Genomic DNA, 15,469 nt, shown 5'->3' with positions numbered 1-15,469 from the left:
AATTGTGTTGTATTTTATATTTCAATATAAGCCACCATATCCTTGATGTTGATAATTAATTATTGATCTGAAATTAATATGAAAATTATGGTTAATGGTTAGAGTTTAGTCTGACGATACAAAATCATATTAGATTAATAGAAGTCCCCCTCAAACAGTTGCTACGTGTCATCAACCTTTTATTTAAAAATGTTTACCATCTCTCTTATACATATATAATACTTAATAAAATAAAAATAAAAGTGAGGATAAACATAGAAGAATCGAAATATTATATCAAATTGAATTAATTCAGTTTTTCGATTCATTTTGGATACCATTACATCAACCATAATATTTACACGCAATAGATTATTTTTTCTCTAAAATTGATCTTATTATCAAAGAAAAATTATATTTTATGTTGTAGAGAAATTAGCCACGTCATTAATTACTTAGACTACAATGTGGTCTTAGTTTTATTTCATAGAGAACATGCTAACAAAAATAGTTGATCGCTAAATCGCTCGTGCTAATCTTATTTAATTTCAAAATTTATCCGTTACCAATTCGATGTAAAAGTAGTGTAAGAAGAGTTAGATAAGCTAAATCTTCCTCTTTTATCTCCGCTATCATCATATGATAATAATTTCAATGGGATGGAAGCCGGTGTTAGAGGTGGAGAGGAGAAAAATCTTATAATATGAGGCTCAACTAGAGTTATAACTTTTAACCTTGACGTTTAATTTATCTATATATGACTAATTGAAAATTTTAAATCATCAATTTTCATGATCATTAGGCATATATAGTTTTCCAGCAACCACCAACCACACTATTAGTTTGGCACGTTAATTAAGTATTGAAAATAGAAGATACTCTTAACCATATCATTTCTTTTGTACTAAGGACAAAAAGAAGGGGAGAAATCAAATCAACTTACTGTAGTATTGAAGAATCAAATGGAATAAGTTTGAGAATAAAAATAGGTACACAAGACATTGTTCATGAGATAATATTGTACAAAGAAAGAGAGAACACTAGCAAAAGAATAATAAATCAAGTTTGTGTCTTGTTTCTCACAGTAAATAAAAATAAAGACAAATTGAAGTATACATATGGTCCGCACATACTGATATAATTTTAGTACATTGGATCATATATCACGCCTTGGGTGCTTCTTCCACCTTAGTTGCAGGTGTCACGTCAGCAGGTGCTTCCACCTTGACTGCAGGTGTCACGTCAGCAGGTTCTTCTTCCTTGTTTGATTCTCCAGCCTCAATAACTATCTCCTTCTCCTTCACCTCCACCTCTTCAGTTGACGTGGCTGTTGCATGCAAGTCATCAGTAGCAGCTGCGGGTTCCTCTCCCTTCTTATCTTCTGTGACGACTATAAAAGTGGAAACTTTTTCCAACACAAACAGAATTGGGCCGGATACATATGAAGGCCCAAAGTTTGAACTTGCTTCGCTAACAGCTTTTGATCCCGGAAATTCTTCAAGTACACCAAAATTTAGTCACAATTAAATATATTTCTAAATTTACAAAAAATATACTTACCAATCTTCACAAGCTCATCAAGGAATTTCTGAACCCCATCTGAGTTTTTCTTCAGCCCTGCACCCTTTGGTTCCTTCACTAAACTCTGTATATCATCATCATAATAATAAAGACATAGTTCAGTGCACTAATTTTTTGCTACATGTGTAAGATTTGAATTATTAAGATTTATTAGTGTACATAATTTTATTCTATATTTCGATTATTGTTATCACAACTTGAATCATACTATGTATATACTTTATTCCTCTAAAAATTATTAAGTGTCACTTCAATTCATTTCACCTCCATTAAAAAATAATAAATGTAAGGTCACCACTAGAAACAAAGATTTTTTGCTACAACATGATTTTTCTTCTGCTCATTTTTCATCGAACCAGCTCACTAAGAAGATGCATGAGGGGAAATAGATTCTCACTAAAATAAGGGAAGCTTCCTAATTTTTGTGTATGAAATCCTCACCATTTTTTCTTTTCTCAACGATTCAATTCAAATATTTGTGGAAATAACTAGTAACATTTTCTAGTGGAAAATCGTGACTTTTTTTAGTAATGGTATAATTTAGTTACCCTAATTTATTAGATAATTTTTTAAAAAATAGCATATTAAGAAGAATTAATATTTAATAAAAAATATATTTAGACATTCATTTTGAAACAAAAAGAATACTATTTAATAATTCTGCTAAATTTTGCATAATATTAAAGTACAAATAAATAAATAAAGTGTACTAAAAAAGAAAACCTTGATCTCAATTGCAGCAGCTTCATAAATTTCAATAACTTTGGGTTGAAGCTCAGTCTTCTTCTCTTCAAACTCCTTGCTATACTCCTCCTGAAATTTAGCAGACAATAATTCATATTAATTATTTTTATAGATTTAAGTTATACGTACTGATAATATAATAATTTTTTTTATATATCATTAGTATACTATCAAATAAAGTTATTTAAATGATGTGATAATATAAAGGATTTTTACATCATCATCAATATATAAAATTTAAGATATTTGTGTAAAAAATATTATATTTTTTCTTGATTCTAATTCTTTTTAACAAAAAAATGATTTTATGAGATAATTTTCCTCCATCACATATTAATTATCCCTTTACACGTCTCTTAAAAAATCATAAATAAAATAAATAATTTACTATTTTACCCTTTATTCGCTCTCTTGATTTTTATTTTTTTTGAGACTTATAAACTTATTCAGGCATTAAAAAAACATTAAATAAAGACATATTAATTATCTGTTATAACAAATTAAAATATTTGGTAAATATATTTATTTTTTACCTTAGCTTCATCAAAAGTCTTGCATGCCTCAGCAGCAGCAGTCTTCTTGGGTCCATTTTTATCAAAGATCTGCTTGATCTTTGGAAGAACCTTTGCTTTCCAGTATCCCATCTTTATTTCTTTCAAATCAAGTACTCACAAAATATCTATATTTAATTTGTAGGAAGAAAAATAATAATTAAATACACAACATGATAAAAATTCTTGCTATAAAAGATTAATAGGTAAGACGAAGAGATGGATGATAAATTATATAGCTAAACAACAAAATATGTTGCTAGTCTTATTTAATGATGGATTAGCAACAAACTACTGAGAAAAATAAGAATTAATGACAGATGAATTTTTGTAGCTAAATAATAAACTTTATTGCTGATCATATTTAACGATAGATAAACAGTATATTATATAATAAAAAAAAACTACTGAAAAAATAGGAATTAACAATAGATAGAACACCTAAAAGAAAGAATTGACCTCGAGTCTATCCTACTGTTCTCAAATTATTTTTGCTAATCTTATTTATCGATGGATTAGCAACATATTATACAAAAAAACTACTGAAAAATAGGAATTAATGATAAAAAAAAATATGTAGCTAATTAACAATAAAATCGGTTGCTAATCCTATTCAGCAATGAATTAACAATATATTATCAAAAACCTACTGAAAAGTAAGAGTTAATGAAAGACAAATTTTATAGCTAAACAACAAAATTTTTTGCTAGTTCTATATAATTTTTTTTTTTTTTAAGCTACGAACAATTTAACGACGAAATTGATCATAACCTTTTTGTAGTAAAACAGCAAGAAAGAATTGAGTATTGTATGTTTCACTTACATGAATATGAAGAAAGCAAACTGAAATCTCTCTCTTCTTTGTTTGCTATTAAATATTTGCTCTCAAATAATAATAATAACAGATAACTGTTGTTATATATATATAAGTGGACAATTCATAAAATAACTCTTCTATTTGTAGCCAACTGTGATTCCAAATATAAGGACCTGGCAAGGCCTTATACCAACAAAGACTTATTTTCAACTACAAATACTCCTTCTCTTTCTCATTATTTACACATATATCCAGGTGTGGAGCCAAATTGCATCGGTCTGTTCAGTTCGATTTTATATATTATTGAATTATTAATTTGTAAATATGCGAAACGGATCGGATAACTAAACTAATAAAGTACTTATTGTTGATTTTTGGTTAATAGGTTTTTTTATTCTTTAACGGTTTGATTTTCGATTTAATCAATAAGAATAATGTTCAATTGTTCATATAGTCATATATACACGATGCTTATAAAATAGAAATAGTAGTAAGAATAGAAGTGCAATACAAATTTCTACATTGATCACTTTTGTTTATGACAAAATTGTTCAAATTCCTTCTAAAATTTCATACAATAAATTGCGGAAAAAATGTTAATTGTATGTCTTTGTCATAATCAATAAAAAATTGAGAAGCGAGAAGGTAATACTAGTTTGTGTCAAGAAGAGAGAAAATGTCACAATAAAAAGATATCGAAGCTAGTTTGTGTTGCCTACAATAGAAAGTAATACTAAATTTTTAGGAAATAAGGTCGATAAAATGTTAAAGTTATGTTATATAATTAGGAGTAAAATAGTAATTTTAATATAATCTTATTGGACTATCGATTTAACCATTAACCAAAATCATAAAACTGAAAAATCGAACCAATAACCCAATACAAATTTTACAAAACCATTAACCCAATATCAATAAATCAATCATGTTTTTTTTTCCACTTGGTATATCAGTTAAATCATTTTTTGCACACTCCCACAGGCAACAATAGTGCATGGGTTTCATACGATTATTTTTTTGTGAAATATTATATTGTATAGTTAAGATTAAAATTATATATATAATAGATATTAAATTCCTTTAAAATTTTCATATATTTACTTATTAATGTTTTGAACCTAAAAAAAAAATATTCTGACTCCACCACTTCGTATATCCCTGTGTCTATCACCAAAATGACCTACCCCACCATGCTTTCTCACCTCTGGCTTTTTCTGTGAACAGGGGTGAATGTAGAATTGAGCATTGGATACTTGCACAACACACATGTTTATTTTTATTTTTTAGAAAATAAAATAAAATAGTAATTAATTTAACTACCAAAATCACCCTTACATAATTAATTTAAATACTTCCGTCTTAATTTATGTGAAGGTATGAATTTTGAGAGTCATTTGTTTTAGTTTTTAACATAAATTTAAACATGGAGTTTTTATTGTGTTAAAAATAAAAATTACTTATTTGAAAACAACCTAATGTACTATAAATCATATAATAATTATCAATTTAAAATGTTTAAAGATATTTAGAAGTCGTAGTCAAATAATTTTTTTTACTCTTAAAATCTGAACTGAACTAAGACAAAAAAAAAATCATTTATCTATCTCTTTTCTTGGATAATAAGTCTCACATGAATGTGATTTACTAGTCAATAAGTAGATAAAAATCATGAGATATTAAAATTTGACTCTCAACGGAGATAAACCATCTTGAGTACGTATTTAGTTTTTATTTGGTTAAACATTGGTTGTCATAGTTGCTCTGATGAAAGATAACATGAACCTAATTAACAATTGAGATACATATAATAAAGGGTCGTTTCATATCTAGTTTGAAGGTGATCAGTTAAGTAAGTATTGAATCATGCACAAGTAATATCATGTTTGATAGTTAGTTAGGAAGTCAATTATTCATGCATAAAATTAATACGATGTTTGGTTTGCAGTTTGAAAATCTACATAACTAATACATGTATAAGTTACGAAAAAATATATGTATTATCTTATGCTATAAAAAAACTGAAATAACTAGTCTTTGCATAACTAATACCCATAAAAATAATTCTTACATTACTAATATCGGCGTAACTCTAATGAGCTACCAAAACGATTCCTTGAAGGGTATTATTGTCATTTCATGTTATGAATTGGTTGGTTTTGACTAATTTGAAGAAATAATGATTGGAGTAGGTGATTTTGATGAATTAGACAAGAATATTGAGGGCAAAATGGGTAAAAGAAATTGACAGCTAGCAAATGGGTCAATCATAGGTGGCGTGGGACCTTAAATCCAGCTTGCTCACGTGGCTTCGCTGGTTTCTACAAAAATCACGCCGTCAAAACAAATCTCCCCTTTTCAAATCTGCCCTCCTTGTTCTACCCAAATTACATTACTGCCATCCAATTTAATGAGTACTCAACTCTGGTTGGTTGGTTGGTTAATTATATGGTTTGTAGTTTGCATGAATGATGAAACTTATATCTTGTTTGTAGGAATATACATCAATATTCTCGAGCATCAACTTTATTTTTACCTTATCTAACATATTCATACAAGGATACTCTTGGAGCAAAGGCTATTAGACTCACTTGTAATCACATTAACATAATGGATTTACATTCACTACTCTTTACATCACTCTATTTAGTCATATTCATTTTGCTTTAACTGATAATTGAGTAATATTTAAATCGCTACTAAACAAACCTAAAAGAGTTAGATTAGGACGCATGCTCTCACTTGATCATATACAAGTTCAACTATAACGATTTTTAAGATAAGTAGTTTGCCGTTTACGTACCATGGAGCCAGAGCAATTATGTGTTGGTTTGAATCTACAAACTTTGCTCTCTTACTAACTTGAATACTTTTTTACAGAGGTGTATTTAGGATGATGCACTATTACGAAAAAATGCATTTAAGATATAAATTTAATCGGTTTAATCTTTAGGTCTTAATGTGAATTGTTAAATTTTAAAAATTATAGGTCCAAAATATATAATACAAAGGTGGGTGAACCTAATATTTGGAAAACAAAGTTAGTATAACATGTTCAGAATGGTATCGGTCTATCTCTCTAGCAATTATACTGAGAAAAAAACTACTCTCGTAAGAGTAGCAAAAAAAAAATAATAAGTTATTCATTTTTCACAAAACCATTTTTCATGAAAACTATTTTGCTGTGTGTCAAACACAACAAAGTGTTGTAGAATTATATTTGGAGAAATTATTATTCGACAACATTTATAGAGTCAGCTTTAATTAATGAAACCTCTTATGTTTCCTTCGAAAATTTCATTTTGTTCAAATATAACTTCTCTCTCTCTCTCTCTTTTTTTTTTTTTTTTTTTAAAAAATAATGGCTGTTTTTATTTTGAACTTCTTCAAAATGTTTTAAATCCAAATGGGGTCTGTTGTGGTGTCAGCAATTGTCTTGTCGGGGTTATTTCAATTTAAAATTTAAAAATAAGATCTAGACGATTTTCAACTATTTTCACGTTTCACCTATAAAATTTTAACTATATTTTAATGGCTAAACACGATTTTAACTTCTAAATATTTTTTCCCCAGCTTAATTTCAATTAGTAGTATATATATATTTTTAAATTTCAACCAAATCATATTCAAACTCCTATTTACTTATTGACAAAAGGAAAAAAAATAGGTTTTATTCCTTGATTGGAAAATTTAATTAAAACAAATGCAACAAATTAAACAGGTCGGATTATCCATCAATAATTGATAGGAATAGTGTTTTTACCTACTTATACATAAATGTAATGACTAAAAATAGAGTTTTATATATGAGGAATGGGGGTTGATTGGAAGGTTAATTCAAATATAATTCAAATAAAATAATTGAATGATGAATATATGTTTGATTAATGATTTGATAAGTAGGGCCATAGAGGTGATGATAATACGTTGGCAAAGCACATGGGGGTGATTATAAATAAAAGAGGTGATTAAGGAATATTGATTTGTTAATCAAGGACTAATGACAAGGAAGGACACCTAACAACTTCTCTCTTCTTCTTTTTTTTCGTTTTGTTTGATATTCGTAGTTACGTCATTCTCTCTAATATGATTTCATTTTTTATGTTTAAAACTCGAACCTGAAATTTTTACCTAAAGTGAAAGAATCATATTCATCCACGACTTATTGGCACCTAAATGACTATAGTTTTAATGGTTTGCTTTACACCTTGTTTGGATATTGGTTGACACCCATTGTGTTGTATTGTTAGTTTGATCCATACAATGTTTGTTTTGATTGTTACTGAAATTATATTGTTTCGTATCATTTAAATCCACTGTTAGAACCATTTTATGTAACAATAGATTTGGTGTGATCGCGTTATTACCTTAATATTATCTTCTCATTTTGTCTTTACTTATTATTTAACAATTCTATTTTATCCTTTACCTTACCTAACCTTTTCATAGTTGTTAATTCTATCTCATATCCTACTTTCTTGTAGGTTTATCATTCAAGTTATAGATATGTGGTGACGACGGAGAATGATCCAAACATTGTATTCATTAGAACCATACAATACAATATAATATGATACATTATGATGAAACATAAGCAAACCTCCAAACATAGTGTTAATAATCAAAAAGATTCAAGTATCATAAGCCATCCAATATTTGTAATTAATTTTTAAAATAACTGATATTCGTTCTAAATAAAAAATTTACTACAAGATTTTATGTAGCAAAATAATATATTTTGACAGTAGAATAATTTTTTGAGAATATAATTTGAGCTAAGTCTTTGTAGTCCTGCCAACAAACACAAAGTGTGATATACATTGGAGAAACTTGCTGTAAACAGCAAATTGAGTACACCTTGAACACATGAATATTATTTCTTACCAAAACCAACTTTTCAATATTTATGGATTTTAGTATTTTTATATAGTATGTGTTTTTAATAAACCACCAGTTTATTTATGAAGGCATATATATACTTGAGCTGTTGAGTTGTTCCCCCCTTTTTTGTTGTGGTTGATCAAACGGAAATACAAGTCACCATAATTATTAAAGCAATCACTCTACCCTATATCATTTCTTATGGACATTATTTGGGAAACTAACAAAATATTGATATAGAATTAAAATTGAAAATAGTAAGTAAATTGTCACAATATAGTGTCGTGGCAAGTTACTGTCTAAGAAGTAATTTTGCTCTGATTCCAAATATGTGTATTAATTTTTAATGATTAGAAGTCTGAAGTTTGTATAAAATTATTATTCAGAAAAATAATAGGAAAAAGAATAATTTTATTGAAGAAGAGAGAAGGATTTTTTATGTGATATCAAGAGAAATTTAAATGAATTTTCTAAGGTAAAATATTTTCTGCATCCAAAGACTCTTTATATATATATATAAAAGAACACATCTCCATGAATTACTAGTTCCTAATATTATTATGTAAAACTAGGAATCTTCAAATAAGATGAGGTGTAGCTTTAATATTTGAGTGGAGAATTATGTAGTATCACATTAATTGCTCTTCTGTCATCTTGAAAGCGATCTTGATTTTAGCCATTCACAAAATATTTTAGATTTTTTCATTTGTTTTGTATTACCATATGTCAATTGACAACCCAAATGTACTCATATATATCTACAATTAATTATTAAACAATTAAAAATATTCACAAATATATTCCACTCTATCTATCTGTCTATCATTTTTTTCCACTCGTACAATATTTGCATTAAAATCAATTAAATTTAAATTTATATCAAAATAATTGCTCTCTAATAAAAATAAATTTTATATTTAATAAAATTTAAATTTAATTTTTTTAATTAAGAATGAAAGAGTAAGCCATTCCAATTTGTGGTACACAAACAAAATTTCTTTTTTTTATATAGAAACTTGCTTCTTAGCATCATGTGTGAAGAGAATTCTTCTCATTATGTTTATCTTGATTTCAATTACAAATTCTTACTTTTCGATCTAATTTTAAATAAATTCTTTGGGAGGGAAGAAATTCCTATTAATCAGATAAAAAACAATTTTTCAGTCATTATCAAAATGCTATTACACCTCTATTATTTTGAAGATTTTAATTTTTACGAGGATATTTCTAAGCCAGATTCAATTTCAAGGGTCTATTAAATCCCAAGTCCAAATCAATCTACAACATAATTAATTGGGAGCTAGTAGCAACTACCAAAATCCTTTCATTTCTTGATGGTGATACATAAATTGTGTCTCTCATTTGTCTACCTAGGCAGGTTCAGCGTGTTAGTTATGATTCATGAAACTTAATAATTTTTGTCCATATATATATCATGTATATGTATTCAAATATTTATTAAATATAATTAATTATGAATTTAAATATAATTCTACATTTATTTGAAATCGCTAATAAAATTCATAAATTTTAAATTTTAGTTGGTGTTTACCATCATCTACGTGCCTTAATCCTTTTGTATCAAACTCTGTGACATGGACATCCAACATTTGTATAGGCCAAGTGTTAGTTTGAGTTTATCTGAAAGAAAAAGGAAATAATCTTCCATATGAAAAATATTATTCATATCAATTAAAGAATTACAAGTAGCAGGATATTACTTTAGTCCTACTTAGAGGTATTTTACGCTTGGCGTAGCCACATACAATGAATTGATTGATTACCTTAGTTAAAATATACTTTTCGTTATAAAAATTATATATATATAAAATCTTGAACACTTGTAACAATATAATTGACTTTGCCACAATTTGTTGATAGCACAAAATTGTTGACTCAAATGAAGCTTAGTAATTGTTTTATGTGTTACGAATTCGCTGAGGAAGATTATACAAAATTTGAGGAAGATTGGAAGTCATTCAGAGTGGTTACTGAAGAAAAACAATTCAGATATAATCATATAAAGTTGATGTGGAAAACATCACTGCAATAATGTGTATCACATGTATATAAAATGTATATCATAAACAAAATTCGTGGCATATATATATATATATGAGGTACACAGATATACAAGGGATATATACAGGTATATGGGCGGACACATAATTATACAATGTAATATACACATATATATACACCACACTTTTGCTTGTATTCTTCGATGAACCAATTTAACATTTTTGAAGTTATTATGAAATGACTTGGTATACTTCTAACTAGGGATGAACATAAATCATCGAAAATCAAATTATCGAGCCAGATAAAAAATTTCAATATTAATGACTATTATATCCAAAGGTTTCTTGTGAAAGTTCTGATCACATGTGTGAGGTGGGCGAGAAAAAAAGAAGAGAAATGTGAGTATGTGATATGTCTTTCTCATGCTCTCTCTATATGATTGTGTGTATGTAATGGTGTAATGTGAAGTGTGTGTAAAAGTACGAGTTATGATTAATAGTTTTGTGATTATCTTGTAAAATTGGATTGTGTTGGAAAAAAAATAGCCCACACACATAGAGGAGCTCTTTGGGAGATTGCTAATGGGTCATTTGCACGAATGATCCCATTTTGGTGTGGTTTAATTCCCCCTTAAATTGATGTTTCTAAATTGTTCTACACTATGTTAAGTAGTACAAGAAAGGATTACTTATCAATATGTACATGCAATAAATTTTTTTTATTAGAATGATGGTTGGTATACGTTATGTATTGTTGACCAGTCAATTTTTCTTCCTTAATGAACTAACTTTTATTCTCAATTTTGATCCGCCAACAAATATAAATCACCTCCAAACGATACTATATTACTCTAAAATAACTAGTTTTGTATTAAAAAAAACTGGACAATTTCATAGACATTCCTTTAAGTTTTGTTGTGTCACATCAACCTCCCTTGTGGTTTATAATATTACACTTGCTTCCTTTATTTTTTCAATTTTTTTTTAACAATTCTTATAACTTATTTACTTTAATACCTTTTAAGGTAATTTTTTTTTGGGAAAATTGTATAATTACACGATTTAAGATAATATAATTTCTAAAAATCTCTATCATTTGAATTAATCACAAAAATCCCTTTTTCCTTGCTTCTCTTAACATCCGGTACATCAGTCCACCTTTGTCATATACATTACAACTTTATTTATGTACAATATATCCAGTACAAATGTTATTGTTGATACATAACTCTAATTATTTCAAATCTAAATAAGTATAAATCTTATTTATAGTTATGTATCTGCTACATAACTTATGTATATCGAGAGAAGGATCAATATTAGGGGTGGCAAAATCAATCCCAACCAGCCCAACTCATTTAGGTCTGGGTTGGCTATTGACCCACACATTTGTTAGCTTAGCCCATTAAAAATTGGGTTGATATGTAACCCAAATTGATTTTTGAGAAATCTTGTCAAAATATTATTAAAAATCATTTTATTTTATTTTCTATGTTATATAATAAGAAAAAAATAATTTTATTAGGTACTAGAAGCTTATAAAATAACAAATAAAGCTATTAGAACTTAGTAAAAATTGAGCGGGTTGGAATATGACCCGTTATTAACCTGTTTTGACCCAACCCATTTTTGTCCAAATAAATTTGGGTTGAATTGAGTCTTGATCTGTTTATTGTCTTGACCCATTTTGATCAGCCCAAATTTAATGGAACCAACCCAATTGTCATCCCTAATAATCAATATATCCGCAAGTTTTGAATTGTTCGGTTTCTCTACTTTATACAAAAAATGGATTAAAAAAACTACTCCAACTTAACTAATTTATCCGTAACCTCTTTCAATTTTATGAATATTTGTATGACCGGAGTGTTTTTGAATTCCCTCTCTTGTATGTATGTATGTAAGTTCCTTACTTTTCTCTTCATCGATTTATTTGTGAAAAAATATAGTTCACCAAAATTGGGTGCAGAATTTAAGTGTTTCTATGACTTGAGTTTGTTGGAATTTGAAGTTAGGAATTGTAAGCAATACTTACTGATTGAATTGGTACAGTTGGAGTGTTAATGTTGATATTTGGGGATAATCAAAACATGAAAGTGGGGTTTTTTTAAGCATGAAGAATGAACTACTTACTTTCTAGCCTTATCCCAAAAATACAAAATCCAACTGCTGATTACCAAATCTTGGCAAATGTACTCAAATGTTGTGCTTCCATATCAGATGGGATGTTGGGGAAAGCTTTACATACTTGTGTTATTAAGTTAGGTCATCATTCATGTCAATTTGTTATAAAAGCCTTGCTTAATATGTATGCTAAATCTAAACATCTTGATGATTGTCAAAAGCTTTTCCGTACGGTTAACTATAGTGACACAGTCATGTGGAATATTGTCTTGTCTGGATTTGCTTGTTCGCCGTTACATGAAATGGAGATGGAAAAGTTGTTTAATTTAATGCAAAGAGCATGTTATCCTAAGCCAACTTCTGTTACTCTTGCTATTGTTGTTCCTGTGATTGCTCGCTCTGGAGATTTGGGTGCTGGAAAAAGTCTTCATTGTTACGCGGTAAAGAATGGGTTGGATTGTGAAACGTTGGTAGGAAATGCTTTCGTATCCATGTATGCAAAATCTGGGAATATTTTAGATGCGGAAGCTACTTTTCATGGAATTTCTGATAAAGATGTTGTTTCATGGAATGCAATGATAGCAGGTTTGATAGAGAATAAGCTTACAGATAGGGCGTTTGAATTGTTCAGGTTGATGGTGGGAGGTTCTGTTCTACCTAATTATGCAACTATTGCTAATATTATTCCTACCTGTCCTAGTTTAGGAGGGATAAATGGTTACCAGTTGGGAAGGCAGATGCACTGTTATGTTTTGCGACGGGTTGAGTTGTTGTCAGAAGCTACTGTCATCAATGCTCTTTTGAGCTGCTATTTGAGGGTTGGGAATTTTGAAGGAGCAGAGACTGTGTTCCGGAATATGAAAAGTAAAGATCTGGTATCGTGGAACTCAATAATTGCTGGATATGCAGCAAATGGTGAATGGTTGAAGACATTGGATTTTTTCCGTGAATTCACTAAAGAGGAGATGAGTGGACCAGACTCTGTTACTCTTATGAGCATTCTTCCAGTATGTCCACAGCTCAATAATGTGTTGATCGGGAAGCAGATCCATGGGTATGTAATTCGTCATAGTTTCCTCCGTCAGGATATCTCTGTGATTAATGCCCTTATAAGTTTTTATGCAAAATGTGGAAACATTAAAGAGGCATGTCACCTATTTTTGTTGACTTCTAATAAAGACTTGATATCCTGGAACACTATGCTTGATGCCTTAGCAGAAAACCAACTTCACGAACAATTTATTATCTTGTTAAAGGAGATGTTTAGAGAGGGGATGAAAGCTGACTCCATCACATTATTGGCTGTGGTGCGCTATTTTGCTAACATTTCCAGACTGGATAAGGTTAAAGAAGCACATGGTTTTTCAGTAAGATCTGGTATCTTGTTAAGTTATACTGAACCTACTCTCGCTAATGCCTTACTTGATGCATATGCAAAGTGTTGCAATTTAAAATATGCTAACAGAATATTTGAGAATTTATCAGGAAGCAATAATGTAATCACATGCAACTCAATGATCTCAGGGTTTGTGAAATATGGTCTGCATGAAGATGCACATGGCATATTCAAGAGGATGACCGAGAGGGATCTTACCACTTGGAATTTGATGGTGAGAGCTTATGCTGAAAATGATTGTCCTGATCAAGCAGTGAGTCTGTTTACCGAGTTAGAGCATCACAAAATGAGGCCTGATGCCATGTCCATTTTGAGCCTCCTTCCTGTTTGTGCTCAAATGGCCTCAAGCAACTTGCTAAAGCAGTGCCATGCATATGTGATAAGGGCTTTTCTGGATGATGATGTTTATCTGATTGGGGCTTTCATAGATGTTTATTCTAAATGTGCTACTCTAAAATATGCATACAAGCTTTTCCAATCATCTCCAGTCAAAGATCTTGTTATGTTTACAGCAATGGTTGGAGGGTATGCTATGCATGGAATGGGAGAAGAAGCACTTGGGATATTCTATCATATGCTTGAGATGGACTTTAAACCAGATCATGTTATAATAACTACAGTGCTATCTGCTTGTAGTCATGCTGGCCTTGTGGATGAAGGGTTAAAGATCTTTGATTCAATGGAAAAGACGCATCAAATCAAACCTAGCATGGAGCATTATGCCTGTGTGGTGGATCTACTTGCACGTGGAGGTAGAATTAAAGATGCGTTTTCCTTTGTGACCCAGATGCCCTTTCAAGCTGATGCGGATGTATGGGGAACGCTTCTGGGTGCCTGTAAAATCCATCAGGAGGTTGATGTGGGCTGTGCTGCGGCTAATCGCCTGTTTCAAATTAATGCTAATGATATCGGGAATTATATAGTCATGTCAAATCTGTATGCTGTAAATGCTAGATGGGATGGCGTCTTAGAGATAAGGAGGTCTATGAAAATGAGAGATCTTAAGAAGCCAGTTGGTTGCAGTTGGATTGAAGTGGAAAGGAAGAAAAGTGTATTTGCTGCTGGTGACTATTCTCACCAACAGAGAGGACTCATATATGAAACATTAAGAGTCTTAGATGAACAAATCAAAGAGCTATATGAGTATGACTTATAGCCTCGTAATATTTTGCTCATGTGAAGTAACACTTAGTTACTGTATCACTACATTATGCAAGAAAGTGGTCCATCTTAGTCTTGCAATTTTTGATATTTGTAGGGTGAAATTTCTTGTCATTGTCCAATATGCATTCCTTAATTTAGAAAGTCTGATATGCATAGAGATTTTCTCAAAGTTTTGGCCTGCCATGTTAACATTTTGTACTAATACAAACTGCAG

General features: G+C 29.7%; 2 protein-coding genes across 2 annotated transcripts; one reads left to right on the top strand and one right to left on the bottom strand.

The window, feature by feature from the left end:
• Nucleotides 1-948: 948 nt before the first annotated feature.
• LOC125865009 (plasma membrane-associated cation-binding protein 1-like) lies at nt 949-3,866 on the bottom strand. The gene is made up of 5 exons (XM_049545159.1): nt 3,679-3,866; nt 2,838-2,983; nt 2,284-2,373; nt 1,540-1,624; nt 949-1,474 (listed from the first exon to the last, which is right to left on the bottom strand). The coding sequence occupies exons 2-5, from the start codon at nt 2,946-2,948 to the stop codon at nt 1,143-1,145; spliced, it is 618 nt and encodes a 205-aa protein (XP_049401116.1). The 5' UTR covers nt 2,949-2,983; nt 3,679-3,866; the 3' UTR covers nt 949-1,142.
• An 8,811-nt stretch (nt 3,867-12,677) lies between these two features.
• On the top strand, nt 12,678-15,454 carry LOC125864971 (putative pentatricopeptide repeat-containing protein At5g08490). Its single transcript, XM_049545119.1, has one exon. The coding sequence runs from the start codon at nt 12,692-12,694 to the stop codon at nt 15,245-15,247; it is 2,556 nt and encodes an 851-aa protein (XP_049401076.1). The 5' UTR covers nt 12,678-12,691; the 3' UTR covers nt 15,248-15,454.
• Nucleotides 15,455-15,469: the final 15 nt, after the last annotated feature.

The sequence above is a fragment of the Solanum stenotomum genome, chromosome 5 (assembly GCF_019186545.1).
Source record: "Solanum stenotomum isolate F172 chromosome 5, ASM1918654v1, whole genome shotgun sequence".
NCBI classification, from domain to species: domain Eukaryota; kingdom Viridiplantae; phylum Streptophyta; class Magnoliopsida; order Solanales; family Solanaceae; genus Solanum; species Solanum stenotomum.
This window is presented reverse-complemented; position numbering and strand designations above follow the sequence as displayed.

Coding starts and splice junctions, on each gene's coding strand:
- LOC125865009 (XM_049545159.1), bottom strand. CDS start 2,948: ATGGGATACTGGAAAGCAAAGGTTCTTCCAAAGATCAAGCAGATCTTT. Junction 1,625..2,283: donor CTGCTGCAATTGAGATCAAG/GTTTTCTTTTTT, acceptor GATGATATACAG/AGTTTAGTGAAGGAACCAAA. Junction 1,475..1,539: donor TGATGAGCTTGTGAAGATTG/GTAAGTATATTT, acceptor GTGTACTTGAAG/AATTTCCGGGATCAAAAGCT.
- LOC125864971 (XM_049545119.1), top strand. CDS start 12,692: ATGAACTACTTACTTTCTAGCCTTATCCCAAAAATACAAAATCCAACT.